The sequence below is a fragment of the Rhinatrema bivittatum genome, chromosome 3, assembly GCF_901001135.1.
Source record: "Rhinatrema bivittatum chromosome 3, aRhiBiv1.1, whole genome shotgun sequence".
NCBI classification, from domain to species: domain Eukaryota; kingdom Metazoa; phylum Chordata; class Amphibia; order Gymnophiona; family Rhinatrematidae; genus Rhinatrema; species Rhinatrema bivittatum.
Window position 1 is genome coordinate 215,228,415 of NC_042617.1, and position 23,816 is coordinate 215,252,230.

Genomic DNA, 23,816 nt, shown 5'->3' on the forward strand with positions numbered 1-23,816 from the left:
TCCACAGAATGCCCCTTTTATGTTTGGCAAAATTATAGCCGGATAACTACTTTTCCTGCTAAATGAATTTTGAATATCTACACATGTATGTATATAGTTTGGCAACTAATAGCTGCTTGTTCTTCCCTCAGCTGCTGTTGGCTTCCTTACAGTATCCAGTGTTATCACCATGTCTGCCCCCTTTTTTCTGGGGAAAGTTATCGACATCATTTACACAGATTCAGCCGGAAATGTCACTGCCAGCCTGAGCAGCCTGTGTGTCCTGTTGAGTGGCGTCTTCCTATGTGGAGCTACTGCTAATGCCATTCGTGTCTACCTCATGCAGACTTCAGGTAAGAGAAGGATCATAGGGCAGCTGCAACCCTGACATTCTTTAGAATAATCTGAATGGTTAATTAGAAAATAATAATGCTCAGAGGTACATGGCTAAATCTTAGGAGACCTTTCTCAAACTGCCTGCTTGGGGCAAAATGTACAAGTATTTTTTTCTCAAAAAAGTTGCATCAAATTTCAAAAGGATAGTATGTGTGTACTTGCTCTTTGAAAAATGGTACAAGTACAAAGACAGACTTTTGTGCCTGTTTTTAGTGTGGGGAAAAATGGTGGTGCAAAATGGGTATAGATTTGAAACTTCAATCTACATTTTTGGAACATGCTGAAAATACCCCTGGGAGCATCTCCTTCACATCTGGGTAAAAATATGCATACTGTGGAACTCTGCACATGCTTTATCCAGTTTGAAGGAGGGCTATTTTCAGACAGCCAGTTTATCCAGTCTTTGAAAGTTGCCCTCTAAAAATCAGAATAAGGGAATCAAGGATGTTGTCATTTTCAGGACCTGCTAAATTTGTTATAATGTTTTACTCTTTTTTTTTTTTAATAAGTAATTATTCATAATGCCATCAGGTATATGTGGCACTTCTCTGAGTAAAAAGCAGGATGGCAGTCCTCAGAAGTAGGTGAAATCATCTGATGAAGCCCAGCCTAGAATTTTTATGTTTCTAGAACTTTGACTCACTGGGTATGCCCAGCATGCCATTATGTCACATGTCTATGCAGGGGCCCCTTCAGTCTCTTCATTTCTGTGGAGCCCACCAGTCACAGTTCCTCAATTCTCCTGCTCTTAACTTTTTTTTTCCAGCATGATTCATTCATCTCAGGACCCCGCAGCTTTTATACCCTTCTAACATTTTAGGTAGGTTTTTCAGTCTTTTTTTCTAAGTTTCTTTTTGTCTTCACACCCAAGCTGTGCACTGAGGGGCATCAACAGCTTGTGGCCATAGACATTTGATTTTGCTTTGTTGATTTTTCCATCCAGTCATCGATAAGCAAGTCAGTGGCTTCAAACAAAGCCCACAGTGTGGATCCCCATGATAGATATGTCCTGTGCCTCGGGGCATTGAAAGACACCCAGGGATGTTGCTAGTGTGCGACTGTTGCCTGCCTCCTCCCACTTGAAGAAAAGGATGGGTTCCACCTCTTCTGTTCCAGAACAAAGGAGTTCCAATACTGGGCATTGAGTGAAAGCAAGGAACTTAAGAACATGCTACACTGGATCAGACCAAAAGTCCAACAAGATCCAACTACAGACCGGTTAGCCTGACTTCAGTGCCGGGAAAAATAGTGGAAAGTGTTCTAAACATCAAAATCACAGAACATATAGAAAGACACGGTTTAATGGAACAAAGTCAGCATGGCTTTACCCAAGGCAAGTCTTGCCACACAAATCTGCTTCACTTTTTTTAAGGAGTTAATAAACATGTGGATAAAGGTGAACCAGTAGATGTAGTGTACTTGGATTTTCAGAAGGCGTTTGACACAGTTCCTCATGAGAGGCTTCTAGGAAAAGTAAAAAGTCATGGGATTGGTGGTGATGTCCTTTCATGGATTGCAAACTGGTTAAAAGACAGGAAACAGAGAGTAGGATTAAATGGACAGTTTTCTCAGTGGAAGGGAGTGGGCAGTGGAATGCCTCTGGGATCTGTATTGGGACCCTTACTTTTCAATATATTTATAAATGACCTGGAAAGAAATATGACGAGTGAGATAATCAAATTGCAGATGATACAAAATTGTTCAGAGTAGTTAAATCACAAGCAGATTGTGATAAATTGCAGGAAGACCTTGTGAGGCTGGAAAATTGGGCATCAAAATGGCAGATGAAATATAATGTGGATAAGTGCAAGGTGATGTATAGAGGGAAAAATAACCCATGCTATAGTTACACAATGTTAGGTTCCATATTAGGTGCTGCAACCCAAGAAAGAGATCTAGGTGTCATAGTGGATAACACATTGAAATCGTCGGTACAGTGTGCTGCGGCAGTCAAAAAAGCAAACAGAATGTTGGGAATTATTAGAAAGGGAATGGTGAATAAAACAGAAAATGTCATAATGCCTCTGTATCGCTCCATGGTGAAGACCGCACCTTGAATACTGTGTACAATTCTGGTCGCAGCATCTCAAAAAAGATATAATTGCGATGGAGAAGGTACAGAGAAGGGCTACCAAAATGATAAGGGGAATGGAACAGCTCCCCTATGAGGAAAGACTAAAGAGGTTAGGACTTTTCAGCTTGGAGAAGAGACGGCTAAGGGGGGATATGATAGAGGTGTTTAAAATCATGAGAGGTCTAGAACGGGTAGATGTGAATCGGTTATTTACTCTTTCGGATAATAGACTAGGGGGCACTCCATGAAGTTAGCATGGGGCACATTTAAAACTAATCGGAGAAAGTTCTTTTTTACTCAACGCACAATTAAACTCTGGAATTTGTTGCCAGAGGACGTGGTTAGTTCAGTTAGTTTAGCTGTGTTTAAAAAAGGATTGGATACGTTCTTGGAGGAGAAGTCCATTACCTGTTATTAATTAAGTTCACTTAGAGAATAGCCACTGCCATTAGCAATGGTAACATGGAATAGACTTAGTTTTTGGGTACTTGCCAGGTTCTTATGGCCTGGATTGGCCACTGTTGGAAACAGGATGCTGGGTTTGATGGACCCTTGGTCTGACCCAGTGTGGCATGTTCTTATGTTCTTATATAAATAAAATAATTTTGTAATTACTGAATTGTAAACTGCCCTTCTGTATGGGATTGCTATTTATTTAATAAAGATTCAAAAGCAATGTCAACCCTAATACCTTGTATTGCCTTATTTAATGCAGCACAAGACCCCTGTTTTGCAAATGCATTAAAATGTCTTCAAATGCCTGTGTAACATTAAGCTCTGGGGCTACCTCTATTAACATATAAATATGTCTTGCCTGCAAGTAAGCATAAAAGTCAGAGAAAAGCAACAAATATTTAGATTCAAAATCTTGATAGCTGTAAATTACTTGACAGGCTTGGATTTGCCAATAGGCACACTAGGCCTATACCTAGGGTGGCAAATTTCTGGGGAGGCAGCAGGCCAGCGGAAGATTTTGCAGCCTTCTGCTTCCTGCACCAACCCCTCCCCTTCCAGTGCAAAGAAGGAAGGGGTGAGGCTAGAAGGGACAGAGCAAATTAAAACTGCTCTGGTCCCTATTCCAGCCCCTCCCCTCCTGTCCTGTGCAGGAAACAGGAGAAAGGAACTGAGCAGAGCACACAGCAGAGAACAAAGAAAAGTCACTCTGTTCCCTTATGTAGCCCCTCTCCTGTCATCATGGACATAAGGAGAGGAGGTGAGCCTGGAGCAGAACAAAAAATGCTGTGCCTTAGATGTTCTGCTTTATTGTCTCTTCTCCAGAGATGGGGGAGGGTGGGTGAGGGTAATAGCACCAACAGAGCCTAGGGGTGGCAACATCCTAAATCCGTTACTGATTACAGAGGATCCTTCCAAAACCAAATGACAGCTGATAAAACCTCGTTCTTTTCATTTTTAAATATGATATGTTAATTGTTTACAAATTTATGAAGTTTATCTGAACAAACCCCTTTGCATATAGACTTCATCAAATTCATGTATGTTAAAAAAATAAAAAAGTTAAATCAAAATATGCTTTGTTTTTATTATTTTAAACAGAGAAGAGTTTTAGTAGCTGTACTGGTGTTGTAGTGTCACACAATGATTTTTGTGAATGTTTTTGCTTGCATGCTATTTTTCTTGTGGAATTTTTTCTTTTCTAGAAGTTGTAGGAAATTAACACATCTTTGCCTACCCTAAGTATTTATTTTAGAACCTTGTAGCAAATGAATTTGCAGATTTTTTTTTTGTATTTTACTTTAGCTTTCACCGGTACTTAAATCTGACCTTGTGTGTTTGTATTTAGATCTGAATATCTAAATATGAGCATCTTGCTGCTTCTAACTAGGTTTCACCTCTGTTTTGCTTCTCTTAGGACAAAGAATTGTGCAAAGATTGAGAACGTCTCTCTTCTCTTCTATTCTGAGGCAGGAAATTGGATTTTTTGATAAGACTCCCACTGGAGAGCTGATTAACCGCTTGTCCTCAGACACTGCGCTACTGGGGCGATCTGTGACTGAGAACCTCTCAGATGGGTTACGAGCAATGGCGCAGGCATCAGTGGGCATTGGAATGATGGTATACTTTATTTTCTTTTTTTGGAGGGGATTGCATTTTACAGATAAAGATAATTTTTGGATCACTTGTTTGTTGATTATTAACAAAAATTTAACTTTTTTTTTTTTTTTTTTAATATAAAAGTCATCAAAAATAAATTAAGCAATAATGGGTAGAGAGAAATTTTATTTTTTAAATCAATTTCAAATTTTCCTAATTAACAAAATAATGGGACTGATGCAAAAAAAGTGCACTGAAAGCAGGCGCTGAGTGTTTAGTGCCCGATTTCCTATCGTGCCCCCAAGCACTTCTCTTGGGGGCGCGATGCAATATTTAAATTAGGGCTTGCACTGTCAAGGAGGCACTGGGGCGATTGCACGCCCCTAGTACCTCTTTGACAGCATGCGACCGAGAGAGGTCTGCTGTTGGCAGCTGTTCGCGGTTAAGAAAAAGGACGCTGAATTTATCAGCGCCCGTTTTCTAACCGGTGCACATCCATGAGTTAGGAAAACAGACGCTGATAAATTCAGTGTCCATTTTCTGAACCTGACTGCCGGCATCATGTCTGACCTGCCTTAAGCTCCCTCCCCTTGAGGGAGCTTAGGGCAGGTCGGAAGGAGTGAATAAATCAATATTACAGTCAGGCACTCAGTATTAATTTATTCACTCCTTCACTTTTTGCCCATTGGTCTGTTCACTGTCACATGTCAGAGAAAGGACCAATCCCCTTTCAGAAGGCTGTCCTGAAAGGGGATTGGTCCTTTCACTGACAAGATATTAAGTCTGAGGAAGTATAGAAAAGTGCATATTGGAAGCACTTTTTTTTTTTGCATTGGGAGTGAATAACTAATAGCCTCATTCACATGCATTTGTGATGAGTGCTATTAATTTCCTGGTGCATGGACGCGCATTGTGGAGGCACTAATCCCCTTATTGGATATGGGGATTTGGTTGCGCCTACACAACGCATCCAACTGTGGGTTAAACAGTGTGCTCGGCTGAGCACACTGTATTGTGTCGGCCCCAAAGTTTGTTAGAGCGATAGTGAGGCCAATATGGTCCTGGCCATACCCACCACTGCTTAAAGGGTGCCATAAAACCACACTACCAGAGCTAACTTGTAGAGACTATGCATTTTTCAAAATTGTGGGCTGCAACTTCCTTTTAAAATAAAAAAAACACTCTCTCTGTAATGCTGATGCTCACCGGCTCCCTTCAGCTCTCCACTTGTTTTCTTATAAAAAAAGAAGGCGGATGTTGTGGCGGTTGGGAAATGAAGACCTCCATGTTCCCATCAGGGCCATCTCTTTGCATAGGCTATCCGGGGCCTCAGCAAGACTTTCTTTCCTCTCCCCACCTTGGAGCTACTGTGGCAGTACAGAACAGCTCATTGGTTGTTTCGTTCCTTTGCTGGCACCACACAGCTCTGAGTGTGATTCTACAGTGCTCACATTTGTTCTCTCAAGTCTAATAGGCTGATGCAATATCGTGCACTCGGGCTAGTGCACCAATTAACTCGCACTTGGACTTCTGCTTTGGACACACGAAATGAGCACCCCATGCAATAAAGGTATTAGCGCATCCATACCAGTGCATCCCAAATAGCGCCGATCGTATTTAAATTCCATTTAAATTACTTCATTAGCTATTATCCCCTGATACAGTAACATATGTCCATAATGAGTTTTTTACATTTGAAAGTTTGTGCCAACTCTTTCTCTGGCATTATTGTACTAGGGCTAGTGATAGCTGATGGTTCATGAAGTCTTCGCTGCCATTTAAAACTTGGAATCCCTGCACTTCTTTATACTGTTGACTTTTCTCTTGCATATGGAAGCCAGATTAAAGTCTGCTAGATCAGTAGTTCTCAATAGGTGTGTAGGGACACACTAGTGTGTCATAAGATCATGGAAGGTGTGTCGCAGATTCAGCAGAAGGCTTCTCTTTCCTCATCAGTCTAGACAGGAGTTGGCTGATTTCTCCTTTATTGGGTATGAGAAGAAGCTGCTCTTACTTCCTTCTCCTCTTCCTGGCTGTTGTGTCCGTCGGTCTTGGATGGCTTCGCCCGACATGCCTCACCTCTATTTCAGCCTTCTCCACCAGCCTCAGGAGAATGGCGTCCGTATCGTCTCCTTGCCGCACAGTTCTCCGGAGTGGCTTTGGCGCTGCGTCCCGCCATGTTGACCTGAGGCCTTCTAGGGCGCGTGCGCCTCACATCTTTATAGCAGTGTTGGCGCGAACCCTGGGGGCGTCCCCCTCGAGTGACGTCACTGCTTCTGACTTCAAAAAGGTTGCCCATTTGCTGACTCTCGCCGAGTTAGCAATGGATTGGATTCGTTCCAGCCTGAAGCTGCTCTGCTGCTGCTGGAAGCTATCTTCACTCTCCAGGGTTCTACTAACTTGGGTACCCGCTCCTCGGGGGCCCTTTGCTTATTTCCAGGTGCCTATCCTGAATCCAGGTACTCACTCCTCAAGGGCCTGTGTGTCTATCCTGGTGCCTGCTACAATTCTTTTACCTGCTGGAACACTACCTATCAGCTACAGAGAATGAGTACTACTTCTCCCATTCTGTTCATCTACAGCTCCTCATTGTCTATCTGCAGTGGGCCCTACACCACCATTGTGGAACGGGACTTCTCTGCCAAGAATCATGGACTGTTGCTACCTATCCTTTCTCTACTGCTTATTGGGAACTCTATCTACTCAGCTACAAGTGAGTGTGTAATAACATCTGCCAGTCTATTTCTCCTACAGCGCCTCACTGGATATCTGCATCGGGGCCTTTATACCACCATTGTGGGACGGGTCTCCTCCACCGAGGATCACAGACTGCTGCTATCTAATCCACTCTCTACTGCCACCTCTGGTGAACCATACAAGCTGCATAATAAAGCTGCATAATAAAGATATATTCTCTGTGTTTGTGAATCTGAGTCTAGCCTGGTGATACACTTCCCTACGGAGCTCCTCCTCATGGGAGTCACTATCACTGTTGCCCCTAAGAATCCACCAAACACCTTGATATCATAACAGATTGCTAATTTCATGGATTTGGCTCAACTCACCACTTTGCAGGCCATTCCAGGCCTGGCTCAGCGAATCACCGAACATCAGAATACGCTGGATAGCTTGACTGTGGCCTTTAATCTACTGCACTCACAGATGAACGCTTCTACTACCACAGGTAAAGAAGAAACACCGCCAGAAGTGACGGTTAAAACAGTTGTACCCCTCTCCGCTCCTATTCGCTTCTCAGGGGAAGCCTGGAGATGCAGGGGATTCCTCAACCAATGCTGTATGCATTTTGCACTTCAACCTAATAATTTTCCCACAGCTTATGTCAAGACCACGTATATCCTGTCTTATCTGGGTGGAAGGGCACTAGCTTGGGCTTCTCTGCTGTGGGAGCGAGATGACCCCATTCTGAGGGACTTTGCTGGGTTTTTGGAACTGTTCAAATCCGTATTTGATGACCCTGCCAGGTACACAACCACAGGATCCACATTGGTTCATCTACAGCAAGGTAATAAACTTCGCCATCGAGTTTAAGACTCTCCTACAGCGCCTCACTGGATATCTGCATCGGGGCCTTATACCACCATTGTGGGACAGGTCTCCTCTGCTGAGGATCACATACTGCTGCTATCTAACCACTCTCTACTGCCACATCTGGTGAACCATACAAGCTGCATAATAAAGATATATTCTCTGTGTTTGTGCATCTGAGTCTAGCCTGGTGCTGCAGTTCCTTATGGGGCTCCTCCCCGTGGGAGTCACTATCACTGTTGCCCCTAAGAATCCACCAAACACCTCGGTATCATAACACTGGCCCAGTGGGAGATTAATTCCTTCTTTCAACCAGATCAGAGCGAGATATCACCAACTCCTGTTCATATGAGCCTGGCAGGACACCAACTTTATCTTCTTCCACCTGGTCTGGCAGTGAAATTGCTGATGCTCTTTTCAGCCCATGGGGCCTGAACATGAAAGAATGAGCATGGGGGACAGAGGTGCATGCTGCTTAGATCCACTGCCGACTTCCGCTGCTGCTGCCTCATCTTCTTCCTCTCCTCAATGCTTCTTGCTCTCATCTGCTGCTGGAAAAGTGGGAGGGAGACTCTGAATTGGACTGAAGGCTTATGCTGGCTGGGAACTAGGAAAGGAGGAAATGTGCTGGGCAGGAAGGCATGGGAAGATAGGGAGTCAGGAAAGTGCTGGGTAGGAAGGGGTGGAGGAAAGGAGGTTGGGGTTGCTGGATAAGAGAAGTGAAGGAAAGAAGGGATGGGGATGCTGGGCAGGGAGAAGAGAAGGAAGTGGAGGGAGAGATGGAGGTGTGGGACCTGCTGGGTTGGGGGGGAGAGGGGAAGTCAGGGGATGCTGAGCAGGAAGGGGTGGGAAAAAGGATGTCAGGTATGCTGGGTAGGGAAGGGGAGAGGGAAGGGCAGGGAGAGTTGAGCAGATGAGAGGAGGCACAGGGAAGAGGATTCAGGGGTGGGGACTGTCAGGAATGTTGGACAGGGATATGAGCATGTGAAGGGACAATTGAGTAGTTGGGAGAAGTGAGGGGTGATGGGGGCATGGAGGGGAGAGAAGGAGTATAAGAGCCATAATATGTCAGTTTTGAGAATATGCATTCCTTTTATCTTTGAACTTTGCTTAGTGTAAGAGGAAATATATTTCTGTTTCTAGTTCTCCAGTTTTGCAGTGCATGTAGAAGGGCTTCTTGGGGTTTCCATTCCAGCCTTTGTTTCCGCATTTATAATTTGTGGTATTTTATTCTATATTAGGTGAAGATAGGTCTTTCTGTATTCTGTATGTGTGTGACTGAGATGAGGTACTTTACTAGCATTTAGGGATTTGTATCAGTCTTATTTGTTGTATTTTCTCAATATGATATTCCACTGGTGGTGAACTGCTGCTGTTTCATTTCTTGGAGTTACTGCTGCTTCAGTATCGCAGGTTTGATTGACATGTACAGAGTGGGGGTTTGTATTATTTTACAGTGCACCTGTTAGTAGAGTTTGTGATGCTGTTATTGAGATGACACCAAAATCAGAATATCTTTTTTGATTTGTACAGGGAAATGTCTTAGTTCTGCTCCGCACTCATTGTTAGGAAGCGGGAGATTCCTGTGGATGCAGCGTATATGTTTATATTTAGTCCCATGATGGTCATGTGTTCAGCATGTCACACATGTGAGTGCTATCTCTCAGGTGTGTCCTGTTAGAAAAAAGTTTGAGAACCACTGTGCTAGACAATGGAGGGCGATTGTTCATGCGAACGAGGCCCACAACGAGGACCTCCCCGAGACCCGCCCAGAGGACCACCCCAACAAAGACGTCATCAAGGCCACCGGGTAAGGGGATTTAAACTATGCCTCTTACCGTGATGAACCCTTTCCAGCGCCGGCATGTCCCTCCTGCCCCACCGCGATCGAGGACCCACGGGGACAGTGGAGGCCCCAGACGAGCCCCGCAGCAGCTGACCGCGAACGAGGCCCACAACGAGGACCGCCCCAAGACCCACCCAGAGGAGTGCCCCAACGAAGACGTCATCAAGGCCACTGGGTAAGGGGATTTAAACGGCGCCCCTTATCACGGTCGTCGCGTGACGAAGGGGCCTGCCCCTTAAAGCACCCCTTTGAGCAGCAACTTTGAGCACCTCAAAACTTCAACAACCGAACAACAACACTCAACACTCATAAAGCTAACAGGATCTCGCAACATGCCTCACCCTAACCTGCAAAAGACACCATCTAAACCCCATCCCGAGATACCCCAACAACTGATCAACATACACACCAAAGACACATTAAAAAACATGATTTTCCTTATGTTCATGCTCATCAATGCACAGTCAATCACAAAACAATTCTTGTTAATCTCAGACATCCTACAAGAAAAACAACCAGACTTTATAGCCGTTACAGAAATCTGGCTAAAAAATACCGACCATGTCATAACAAATTAGATCACACACAACCTATATGACCTCTTCTCCGTACCCAGAACAAAATGCAGGGGAGGAGGTTTAATGTTAATCATCAAAAAAACTTTGCAATTAAACTAATACCTCATACTCTCTCACCACAATATGAAGTAGCTTTATTTGAATCCTCAGAATTGCAGATCTGCCTAGTTTACTGCCCCCCCCCCCCCCCCGGCCTTCTGGATCATAATATATCACCTTTAATAGAATTCTTCACAGCCAACCTCAACCATAAAAAACCCATAAAAAACCTAGTAGACTTCAGTCTCCACACCGACAAGACACCCTTATCACACACATCCCAAACACTCCTAAATGCACTAACCACCCTCAACTTCTCACAGAATGTTAAAGACCCAACCCATAAAGCAGGCCACACCTTAGACCTGATCTTCACAAATGAAAAATTCCCGAATAAGTGTTCTGTATCCTGCCTCCCAATTCCTTGGTCTGACCACTACCTCTTACAAGGTCAGACAGCTCTACAATCAAGAACCAACTCAAAAGAAACCATCAAAACCTGCTTCAACTTCAGACCACTTTTTCTCCTGGAACTGATACAACAAGAACTCACACAACAATTAACAAACATAAACCTTAACAATATCAATACTGCAACCCAGTCATGGCTACAAATCACAGAACAAATTGCTTACCAAATCAAAAATAAAAAACGCCAACCCATGGTACAACAAACAACTGAGAGAAACCAAAACAACCCTCAGAAAAAAAGAAAAGGCCTGGTGCAAGAATAAATCCACACCAAACAACAAACTACCGCAACTATTTAGCTTACTATAAAAACCTGATCAACCGAGGAGAGGAGGAAGCGGTTGCAGTGCCTGGAGGCCCTCGAAATCAGTGCTGCAAAGCTAAAGAGAAAATACCTGACTCCTGAACGAGGTGCGACGAGGCCTGGACCGTGTGGGCGACGCCCCTAGTGATGTCATCGGCAGGCGCCCCGCGGGACTGTATAAAACCAAGGCCCCTGCGGCGCGCCCCTAGGTAATTTTTTTTTTTTGCTTTACCTATTATGGGAAGAAAACGGAAATAAAAAAACTATACCTCATCGCCTGTGACTCCAACACAGAGAAGGATTGGACCCATGGACTCCCATTTAATACATATTGGTGAGGCCATTGTTAGGGACAATTTAGAAGTTAGTTTCCAATTGGGAGTTACTCTAAGTCCCAGGTCCTCGCAACCCCCAGAACAGCCAAAGGAAGGTATAAATGAAGTCAATGTTATTATAGACCCCTCTGTAATTATCCCCCCAAATATTTCTCTGGGGGAGAATGTTCCAGAGGGGGATATAAATTCTGTTGTGGGTAATATGGATAATGTGATCACTACTAACATCAAGAAAATTAAATGTCCAGCTGTGATTTTTGAATTAGTTAATGAAGAGGAAAACACAGAAGTGGAACCAGTGAATGTATCTCTACTAGATGTATGGAGATTGAATGTTAAAATCGATAAGAAACAATCTAGTTCTATTTCCAAGATCCATACTTTCTCGGTAGAGATAAGAGAGAAGTTTGTGGACTTGGAAAGTAGAACAAATAAAATTGAACAAGTGGTGAGGAATCTGAATCCATTAGTTAATAATTTGCAGGCTTCAAACTTAACCTTCATCAAGGATAATATTATACAGCATAATAGGATTGAAATACTTGAAAATGAAAATCATTCCTTTAATCTTAGGTTACTAAATTTTTCTATATCTAGATTAATGTCACCTCTTGAATTATATAAGAAATATGCTGTTGAGATACTATCCTTTGAAACTGAGAAAATCCCACTGATTTCGAAGATATATTATTTACCTAAAAGAAAAACATTGTCAGCACAACCAGGGGGTATAGATATTTTGGAAAGTCCAGGGGTCTTGACTTTTTTAGAGGACTCTATGGACAATATTTTATCCAGACCAACACTGCTTATACAATTTTCTTTAAAACAAGAGAAGTACCAATTTTTTTCTAAATACTTTCAAGTGAAAGACCATGAATTTTTGTGGACAAAAAATTCAGGTCTTCTCAGACGTGTCACGGGCAACCCAGGCACGTAGAAAACAATTCTTGGCATATAAGCAATCTGCTCTGGATATAGGGGCAAGTTTTTTCTTGAAATTCTCCTGTAAATGTCAGATAATGTTTCAAAATAATAAGTTCATATTTACAGATCCTTTACATTTGGAACATTTCTTAAGGGATAAGACTCCGATACATAATTGAAATGTGCTGTTTTGGAGTTAGGTTGCTAAATAGATAATGTGCATGACCAATTTGCTTCTTTCTCTCCTCCTAGATGTGGGCTAGATATCCTAAATTGTATAATTTTGCAATTGTAAATTGTGTTGTATTTCTTTGGATTTCCTATGTTATTTCGATGTATTCGATTTAATAATCTAATAAAATTTAAATTAAAAAAAACCCCAAAAAAACCTGATCAACACAACCAAAAAAGAATATTACAGCAAAAAAAATACAAAACTGCACCCGCAACCCATAGACCCTCTTCAACATTGTGAGTAAACTCATCGCTGACACGAACCCAACAACCACCCACACAAATTTGAATCTATGTCAAGATCTAGCCATATTCTTCAAAAACAAAATCCAGAAAATAACCGACACCATGAACAAAATCCCACCTCAAAGCACAACCCTAGACAGGAAAAACATAACCCCATGGATGACCTTTGAATATGTATCAACCACAGAAACAGAAAAACTGATTAAATCCCTAAACCCTGCAAACCATGACCTAGATAAAATACCAATACACACCCTGAAAGAAATATCCCATACCATCACACCAGTAATCACCAACATCATATACAAATCATTTGAAGAAGGAGCTTTGCCAGACAGCCTGAAAATCGCTATAATAAAACCCATCCTAAAGAAAAAGAACTTAGACTCTACAGATCCTAACAACTACAGACCCATATCTAATTTATTCCTCATCGCCAAACTAACCGAAAAAGCAGTACTAAAACAACTCAATGAACATCTTGAACAGAATAACATACTTTACTCAGCCCAACACGGCTTCAGGAAGCACTATAGCACAGAGACATTACTGCTCAACCTTGCCGAGACAGTCATAAGAGGCTTCGAAAATGGCCAGAGCTACTTACTCATACTACTTGACCTATCGGCGGCCTTTGACACAGTCGGCCATAAATACCTGATACAAAGACTTGCGGAAATTGGACTAGCCGCGTCAACTGTAAACTGGTTCAGATCCTTCCTCTACAACTGAGCATTCCAGGTTAAAATTAACAATTCTAAATCAGAATTAACACCACTAGAAACCGGAGTGCCACAAGGATCAGCACTATCTGCAATACTATTCAACATCTACCTTCTCCCATTATGCCAACTCCTATCTAGCCTCTGCATCACTTACTTTTATATATGCCAATGACATACAACTCATCATACCAATAACAGACACAATCGAGAACGCATTCAACCTTGCAGCCTCGTACCTAAACAACATAAAAAAATCTCCTAAACCAATTGAAACTCTGCCTCAACATGAACAAAACAGAATGCATTCTCATCCAAAGAAAAACTACAATAACTAACACACACAACATCATTCAAATTGAAAATACTAACATCAAACCCAGCGACAAAGTGAAGGACCTTAGAATCTGGATAGACACAGAACTAAACCTCAAAAAACACATATCTGCAAAGATCAAAGAAGGCTTCTACAAATTACTAATACTAAAACGACTAAAACCACTACTAAATCATAACGATTTCAGAACCATCCTACAATCCCTAATCCTGACAAGCCTTGACTATTGTAACTCCCTGATGTTAGGCCTACCCAAAGCAACCACACAACCACTCCAAGTCCTATGAAACACGGCAGCCAGAGTCCTTGCCGGTAACAAAAGAACAGACCACATCACTCCTGTCTTAAAATCACTGCTCTGGCTCCCCATTGACAAAAGGATTGAATTCAAAGCACTATCCATGCTACACGAAAGAATATTTGGGAAAGAAATCAAATGGCTAAACGACGTAATATATACACACATACCACGACAAAACACAAGATCGGCAAACAAAGCATTACTAGAAATTCCCTCAGTTACAGCAGCCAAACTCACTACAATTCATGAAAGAGCATTCTCAATGGCAGGCCCAACCCTCTGGAATAAACTCCCGGAAAACATACGACTACAGAGCGATACAAAAGTCTTCAGAAAACTCCTCAAAACTTGGCTATTCCAACAAGCCTACAGAGAGGGCATTGGATAAGAAAAAATGAGCACAGTTATCGCCCAACGCACACACATCCACCAGTCGCAGAATCACACCAAACCTACATTGTATATAGTACATCAACGAACTTTATTCAATCCACTACCAATTATCAATCTTATTACCACTGTTATGATTCCTCTTGTAGCTGTGCCACGAGAGGCCACTCACCTTTGCTCTGGAGGCTGCACCGAAGCCAGGGCCTTGCCTGGACAGTCTATCCCGGTTTTGATCCATGGCTTGGTAGACCACCGTTGCCATCTGGGCCTACCTGAGGCCTGCTTTGCTTGACTTTCTGGTTTGGGCCTTGCCCCTTCTTCCTAAGGTGTCGGCCCACAGCTCTTCTCTTTTTAGTTATTAGGGCCAGCAGGTGAGGCCCATCTAAACTTCTCCTAGGGAGTTGCCTGCTTCCTGCTCTATAAAAGGACTTTTCTTTCAGTTCTGCTTTGCCTTGCATTGGAGTTACTTGCTCCTGGATGTCTCGCCTTCCAGTGCTCCTTCAGGCCTTCGTTCTTCGTTGGAGCTCCATGTCTCGTCTTGATATGTTTCCATGTTCCTGATGTCCGATGTCCTTTGTTTCTGATGTTGTTTCCTGATGCCTTGTCTTTGCCTCGATGCCACCCTTTCCTGGCGTGCTCATGGTACATTGCAGTGATGAAGTACATGAGTCAGTATATCTTCTATCCCAGGACCCTGCACAAATCCAGGAGATCCGGCGTAGATTCACTACGTCATTGCGTACTGTTGATTTTTGAAAGCATTTCGGTAGTACTGTATTAGTATGGGGTAAGGTTTAAAATGAGCTGGTTATGTATATGCATAAGCCAATTAGAGTAGTGTATATGTTTGTTGGTGTTGTGCCATTGTTTTTGATGCTATATTGGTTACCCCTTTTATAGGTGATGGCTGTAAGCCATGGATGCTTACTTACCTCCTGGCCCCACGCACTGCAGTCAAAAGACGATACAACAATACATACCAGCACGAGGTCTGTCATCTAGCGGACATTCAGTGTGCTGGAAAGCCGATTCAGATGCTTGGACGGGTCTGGTGGTGCTCTGCAGTATACTGCCGAAAAGGTTGCATGCATTGTTATGGCCTGCTGTATGCGACATAACATTGCATTGCGCTTCAGCCTGAAAGAGGAGGTAATCGATGACTTTCCAGATCCACAGCTACAACCAGCAGCAGAGGTGGACACCACAGTGCGAGGCTCTGAGGTTCGACGAAGGGGTCATTGCTGATTATTTCTCATGTAAGTTCTTACCAATGATACCAATAACCCCTCGTTTTTCTGGCAGATACTGATTTTGTCTGAATAAACAAACTGCTATTGTGTGAAAATCTAATTGTTTTGTATTTTATTTCAGGAGTTTCAATCAGTGGCCAATGGAGGGATGGACCCGTCACCCCAAATGTATTATTTTTTTGTTTTCTTGCCTTTTTTTCTTATTTTATTAATAAAATACTATTTCTTTAACTGAGTCTGTCCTGTGCATTAATGTATCTGTGATCTCTATGTCCTTAACATCTTCGTAGGCATGGGCACCCCTCGCACAAGTTCCCACCAACTCCCATCGCTGGCATGCGTCCCCTCACCCTCTCATCAACACCCATCACTGGCGTGCGTCCTCTCGCCAACTCCCATCACTGGCGTGTGCCCTCTTGCCCTCTCACCAACTCCCATCACTACTGTGCATCCCCTTACCCTCTTCCCAACTGGCATGCATTAGGTGGGATGCCTTTCAAAGAAGTCTTGGAATTGTGCATCAATTAAGGGCCCTTGTGATGCACCAAATGGACGCCCAAGTCTGGCGACTTTCAAAGACATCCCAGAGTTTTTCGTCCATTAACGTCCCTTGTGATGCACCAAATGGACGCCCAAGTCCAGCGACTTTCAAAGATGTCCCGGAGTTGTGTGTCCATTAAGGTTCCTTATGAAGTATCCAAAGGACGCCCAGTGCCTTTCAAAGAACACCTAGGCCCTGCGTCCAGTCGAGGTCTTTATGATGGACACACAAATATTGGGCGTCCATTTAGTCCCTGAAGCACTTCATATGGACGTCCATTTAGCCGAGAGTTGGGTATTCCTTTGTGTGCATGCTCATGCACATCCATCCTGCGTGTCCACTCCTTGACTTTCATTTTGTGCGGGGCCTTATATCTTGGCAAAATGCCATGAGGGTGGTTGCCAAATTTCTCTAATGGTGATGTCGTTTTTTTTTTTTTTTTTGCTGAACTAATAATGCAGATGAGCGTCAACTTTATTTTTGCCCTGGGCACCAGTGTAACCAAGACCAGGCCAATGCTTCTTGGCTGGTGCTCAAGGCTACTTTTAATGCCCAAGCCTCCTTTCTGGGTGAGGTAAGTTGGGGGATTCATTAAAATAGGGTGCAAAAGCAAGATGGTTAGCATTGACAATTGTTTGCGCCTTTGTTCAATTCTTTTCACTCCAGATACAAATAGCTAATAATATGCAAACGTGTCTGGATTTGAAAATGTGCAGGGACTTTCCAATGTCTATGGGCAGGGTGGTGGGAGCTGCAGGCCAAGCATCATTTGTTTGCTTAGTAATGTTTTGGTTTTTTTATTGTACCCGCCAAGTAGAGGCATTGAAGAAGAAGGCCCAGAAGCTGAGGAGAGGGAATGGCTCCAGGCCTTGCGCGCCTGGTGTGGGCAGCAGGATGGTGAGTGTAGCGGTGGTCAAAAAAACTTGAATGGTCATGAAAGCAAGAATGCAAGAAATAACAGAGCTGGTTTCTGATTAAAAATTGGACTGTGAGGGTGGGAGCATCACAATGTGGAGATTATTGGTTTACAATGAATTTGGTTTGTGTCTGTCTGTTGTGTACAATTACTAAATCTTGAAAACCATCTCCCTCCAGTCCTCTCTCCGCTACCCTTGCCCCTCCAGGGAATGTTATTAATGCTTTGGGATTTCTCATTTCAGACTCATCCAGCTCTGATGAGGAGGAGAAACAGGGGAACGGGTAAGTACCTCCACCACCGCCACCTCAACCTATGGGGAACCTCAAAGGGTGGGTGATGTACCACCGCTGCCGCCAGCAGCACTGCCTGTGCCCCCTCCTGTCCGGCCCCCCCCCCCCCCTGCCACCGTGTTCCTGGAGGCCAGTGAGGTCGTCGTCATTGACAACAAAGAAGTGCCATTCTTTTATGCGGCATCAGTGGCTCACCATTTATGGGACCGAGCTGCAGCATCTGAGGAAGGGTCCCAGGAGGAAGGAATGCTGCTTCCATTGGAGTGTGCTTGGATGTTGTGCTTGCTTTGCTGGTGTACTTGAACCTCAGTGTGGACTCAATGGAAGGGCTATAGGGGCATACAGCAGCCAACTTGGCAGAGCTGGTGCATGGGCCAAGGGCAGATAATTGAGCTGCTCTCAGCTATGTCTGGAGCTCAGTCGCTCATGGTCATGGCCCAGCAATGACCCAAGCCGGCCACCATCCCCCCGACTGTGATGCTCCTCCTTGTCCCTCAGGGACCCAACCCCCATCCCACCCTTTAAACCTCCTTTCATGTAATTTTTTTTTGTTTTCTTTTTTTAAATCAGTTTATTTTATATTTTCATTTATCAAAGAAAACATTTTTTTGTTTTGTAATAAATATTTTTAATTTTATTTAATTAGTTGGTGTTCGTTGTGTTGAATCCTCAACTCTATACCATCCCATTGCTTGAGCTACTACTATGTGCAGGGCAGTAATAGGAGGGAAAGGGAAAAAATAATTGGAGAGACAAGGAGATGATTCCAGGGGCAGGCAAGGATAGGGAAGGGAAGAAGATAATGATAATAGGGGAGAAGCATGATTAAGATGCTGGGTGAAGAGGGAAGAAAAAAGGTAATGATGCCATGGGGTGGATGGAGATAAACAAAAGGGAAGAGAAAGTGATGAGGTGTGTGCCACAATGAAGTGGTCCCTGTTGCAGGAGTGCCACGAAGCTAAAAAGCTTGGTGAACACGCTTTACATGCTAAGAGGCTAGAGGTGACTTACACTTATTTCATATTCATATTAAGGATAAAACTGACAAATGTAAAAACATAATTTAATATAAAAAAAACAATTGAGCCAGCAAGAAAACAGCCAAAGGAAGTACAGATCAGCTTTATAAGAAAGCCTGCTATAGAGATATGTTATGTATTCAGGGCTTAAAAAGGTGTATTTTCTTTTTTTGATTCAGTTTTCAGGAGTATTTTTTCTCCCAGAAATGTTGGTTTATGGAATGTTTGACTCTTTTTCAATAGTGTGAAAAAGCAAATGACTGAAAAATAGAAACAAAAAATGAACCAAAAAAATAAACTGGATTCTCCAAAGGCCTCTCTTATCAATCATCCATACCTGCCACCCAGAAAAAGGCCGGGACAGGTCCCCACGACCCCCACTTAACTAGTCTAGGGGATATCCACTGGCAAGGCCTAGATCCAGGCGGAAGACTTGACCTTGCGGAGACCTAGGTTAGGACGTAGTACGTCTCCACGACTTCTTCCTGAGCTTACGCAAGACAGATGTTTTGGCCTTGGAATACTCCTGAGCCCATAAATAAGAGATGTAAATCATTGCTTACACAGAACAAAAATCTTTTATTCGGCAAACTGATGAAACTTATGGGTGGTTCCCCCGACCTCAAGGCACTGGCTACATCCCGGACGGCACTGATAAATTCTCCCATCAGACTATAGTAGACACTGTCGTAGCATTCTCCCAATGCATTTCTAGTAGTACTGAGTGTACTGAATGCCAGCCCTCTGTGACAGAATAGGTGTACCACTCCTGACATGACAGCAATTCGATCACCAAGTTTGCACCCAGCCCATCGAGGCTAATGATGGGCAGCATGCCATCCACCTTCTCTTCCACTTTTTCTGGGGCTGCTGTTGACTCCAATACCTGCGTTTCCAGTACTACCTTCACCAGTGTCAGTGTTAACGGGTACCCAGGCTGTCTTGCCTCTACAAGCAGACTTTCTGGGCAGGGGTCTCTTGAGTTGGCATTGGAAAAGTGAATTCTAGGGTGGGAGGAGGCTTTGTCTCTCCTTTCACGTCAGCTTCCATATTTTACAATTCTAAGTTGTTGACTACTTGATCTGTGGAAAAGGATAGAGAAACACAAGTTACAGGTCATCATTTAGCTCTCAACTGTTAGCCACCCAAGTGCCCAAAAGAGAAGTATCAAATGCAAACACGGTAGCCTTTTCAAAAACTATATTGTCTCTGGCGTGTGTCGCACCCATAGGGTGTATGAACCCCATCCACTACTTCAGAGCGCACATGATGAGCTCTTCGGGAGTCAAAACTAAAGTGCATACTGGATCACCCCCCAGTCCTATGGCGTGATGCCTCTATTTTGGCAGCCTTCTCTATCCTCCCTGCGTGTGCCACACCAGCAGTGCTGGATTTGTATATCATCTCTTGTCTTAACCACTAGGGAGCTGACATCAAGTGTGATCCTTTCCCAAATTCTTTCTTTGTGGCTGAGGAAGCCTTCAATCTGAAGAACACTTCTAGTTCTCACACACGCGCCAGCACAGGAGTTCATTTTCTGCGTCTGAGAAGCGCACATCACATGATCATTTCAGTGGCACTGGGCTACCACCGGGGCCTGCCCTGGAGTCATTTTAGGTGATACTTTATCCTTCTTCCCTCAGAACAGACAGGTTTTAGCACAGGGATTTTATAGACTCCGTGTTCTGGCTGGTGTAAAAAAACTACTCCATGACGCTGATTTCTGCACTGTTCTTCAGGCTTCCATTTTCCCCATCATTGATTATTGCAATAGTCTCTACCATGGTTTGCCTTACACTTCTCTACATCCCTTACAGTTATTACTCCGCTGCCCATTTGCCATCTGGACTTAAAGATAGAGCATATTCGTCCGGTTTTAATAGAGTTACACTGGCTATCTATTCAGGAAAGGGAAAATCGCCATACTAATATTCAAGCTCTTAAATGACAACACTTTACATTGGACCAATTCGGTGCTTAAGTTTTACCAGCCAACGAGAGTTTTAAGATCAATGCAACGAGATCTCCTAGATATTCCCTCCCCAAAGGTGGCGAGGCTTCATATCACTAGAGAGTGTGCATTCTCAGTTGTTGCGCCTGTATTCTGGAATTCTCTCCCATTTGATTTGAGACAATCCACCTCTCTGAAAGAATTTAGAAAACTTGTCAAAACCATATTTGTTTAAATTATGCTACTTTGAATTGAATTTTTATTATTGTTTGTTAGAATTTTATTTTTTTGTGAGAACCTTATAATGTTTTATTATTTTTATACTTTCTCTGTGATATTTTTTAAATCTGTTTATGTATTTTTGTTCATTGCTCAGGCTTTTATTGTGTTGAGCAATCAAGAAATTTTAATAAATGTAAATGCCTTTTCTTCCTGCCCTCCAGCCTCTTTCTGTACCTGAGCCAACTTTTGCATTTCTGTGTTCTTTGCTCCTGTTCCTTCCCTTCACTATTTCCATTGTCTCCAACTTTGGCTATGGCAATGACAGTCTCTGCTCATCGGAACTGTGAATGCAAATAAAAACATTGCATACCTATAAGAGAGGTTTTTGCAAAACAACATTGTGGTTTAAGATGACACATAGGAATACTTACTGTCCACTAATCGATGTTAATATAACTTTCCACAAACAATTCACATGTATAGCATGGACAGATAGGAAAATATGCAGTTAATAGAAGGACAAAGGAACAGACCTCATGGATAGTTCGTACACACAGGCAAAAATTAGTTAATGGAAGACCAAAGGCCCAGGCCACATGGAAATAATGAACCCATAACAAAACTTGCAGTTACTGGAAGTACAAAGGAACAGACCATATGGATAGCATGAACTGATGGGAAAACCAACATTTTATGGAAGGACGTCCATAATTTGTGCTTCAGTTTACAAGCCCCTGGTGATGCTCATAGCTGATGCCCAAGTTCAGCACCTTTCATCGGCTTCCAGGGCTTGGGTTTCTGGCGACAAGCCCATAATGGACACCCAAGTCCAGCTTCTTTTGTCAGCGTCCAGGACTTGGGCATCTGTTTAACCATAGCCTTCAGTCCATATTGTAGAAGAAAAGGCTGTTGAAAGTAGGGCAATCGGAACAATTTATAAATGGAAGAAACATAGATAATATAAAATAAACACAATGAACAAGTGCACTTAAGAAAAACAAACAAGGGCAAAGCAAATACCTCTTACCTTTTGAAAATTAAGCAATATTTATTTATTTATTTTATTTAAAAGATTTTATATACCGTCATTCACAATTACATCATAACGGTGTACAAAAAAGGCATTGAACAATACATCACAAGGAAAACAACAATCAGTACACTAGCAGGGCATAAAACATTAAAATATGCATTGCAACCAACAAAGATGATGGTTAATTCTTAATTTAAGACTATGCTTGTAATCTGTCCATAAAGGCTTGCTCAAAGAGCCACATTTTCAGCCCTTTCTTGAATTTTTTTGACTCTGTCTCGAGTCTTATATCAGCTGGCAAGGTATTCCAAATGCTTGGGCCTGCAATGGAGATAACTCTGTCTCAGACTAAGGCTAAATGTGCAGTATTTATTGAAGGGATGTAAAGAAGCCCTTTATTCGCGGATCTTAATGATCTGTGAGGAGTGTGCATACGAATAGAAACATTTATCCAGTCAGTTTTGTGTCCATAGATGGCTTTATGGAGGATGCAGCAAGTTATATATAAAATTCTCTGGGCTATCGGAAGCCAATGAAGGTCATCAAAATTGGGATAATATGTTCCCGTTTGTTGTGATTAGTTAACACCCTAGCCGCTGCATTCTGCAGCACCTGAAACGATCGTAGCGATGATTGTGTGGCAATCCCAGTAACTGAGAATTACAGTAATCTAAAGATGAAAATATAAGAGCCTGTAATTGTTAGGATCGTGGACCCTTGGGCCAGCTGAGACGGCAGGTGTAGTGCTGTGGAACCCCACAGTGGGCGTCGCAGCCGGGAGGCGGTGCTGAGGAGATACTTCGAAGAGGGCTTCACCACTGGAAGCCCGAGGTCCCCCCAGGAGGAGCACATAGGGACCCGGGCCTCTTGGTCTTAGGTGGATCCTATGCAACCAAGGATCAGAAGAGCAGCCTGCCGAGGTATCTGACGAGATGGCGCTCAGGAGAGTCTTCACCCTTGGAAGCCCGCGGTCCCCCCGGGAGGAACCCATGAGGACCCGAGCCACTGAGGCTTAGGAGAAACCTCCGGGTGGGTGAAGAAGTACCTGCGGCAGTGGAGAGAGACGAAGCCGAAGTCCAGAACAAGCCAAAGTCGGGAGTCAGATGTCGAATGCCAAAACCAGGGACGGAAGCTGAAGCCGGAGTCGAAGAACGAAGCAAGGTCAGGAGCCAGGAATCAAATGTCAGGAACAAGCAGGAACCGGGAAGCAAGAAGCACAACTAGCTACTCTGAAGAGTGAACCTCGTTGCAAGGCGAGGGTTAGCTGGGACTGCCGGGTTTAAATAACCCGGCAGCGTCTGATGTCATCAGGAGGCTGTCTTCAGTTTTCCCGCGCTGGCCCCTTTAAATCTAGAGCCCCTGCGCACGCACGCACCTAGGGGGCAGGGCCAGCAGCAGATCATCGGCATCTCCCTCGCAGGGAGGATGCCGTGGTAGGCCGCGTCTCGGGCCTGGATGGCCTGAGGGGAGCTCCCGCGGTTGGGGTGGGCCGCGTGGTGAGTGGGGATCCCGGGGCACGGCCCGGGATCGCAACAGTAATACAGATTGGAAATCATTAAGGACTAGTAAAGGTTTTAGCCGTCGGAGGACCAACTATTTATAATATCCATCTCTTAGTTTTGTGGAGATGTGCTTTTTAAAACTTAGTTCGCAATCGATTATTCCCAAATCTTTAACTGATTCAACTAAGTCTATCTTAACATTATTTGATAGAGAGAGTCTGTTTTTGTTGTTGGGATTGGGTTTTCTGTACAGCAATATGATTTCTGTTTTTTCCATATTGATGGCAAGTTTCATATGGGTTAGCAACTGCT

The 23,816-nt window shown here is 43.4% G+C and overlaps 1 protein-coding gene across 1 annotated transcript in view; it reads left to right on the forward strand.

Annotated features, from left to right (window-relative positions):
* The window catches only part of ABCB10 (ATP binding cassette subfamily B member 10), a 244,031-nt gene that overhangs the window by 31,196 nt on the left and 189,019 nt on the right, over positions 1-23,816 (forward strand). The window contains 2 exon segments of the mRNA XM_029594183.1: positions 132-332; positions 4,320-4,522. Coding sequence (XP_029450043.1) covers positions 132-332; positions 4,320-4,522 — 404 coding nt within the window.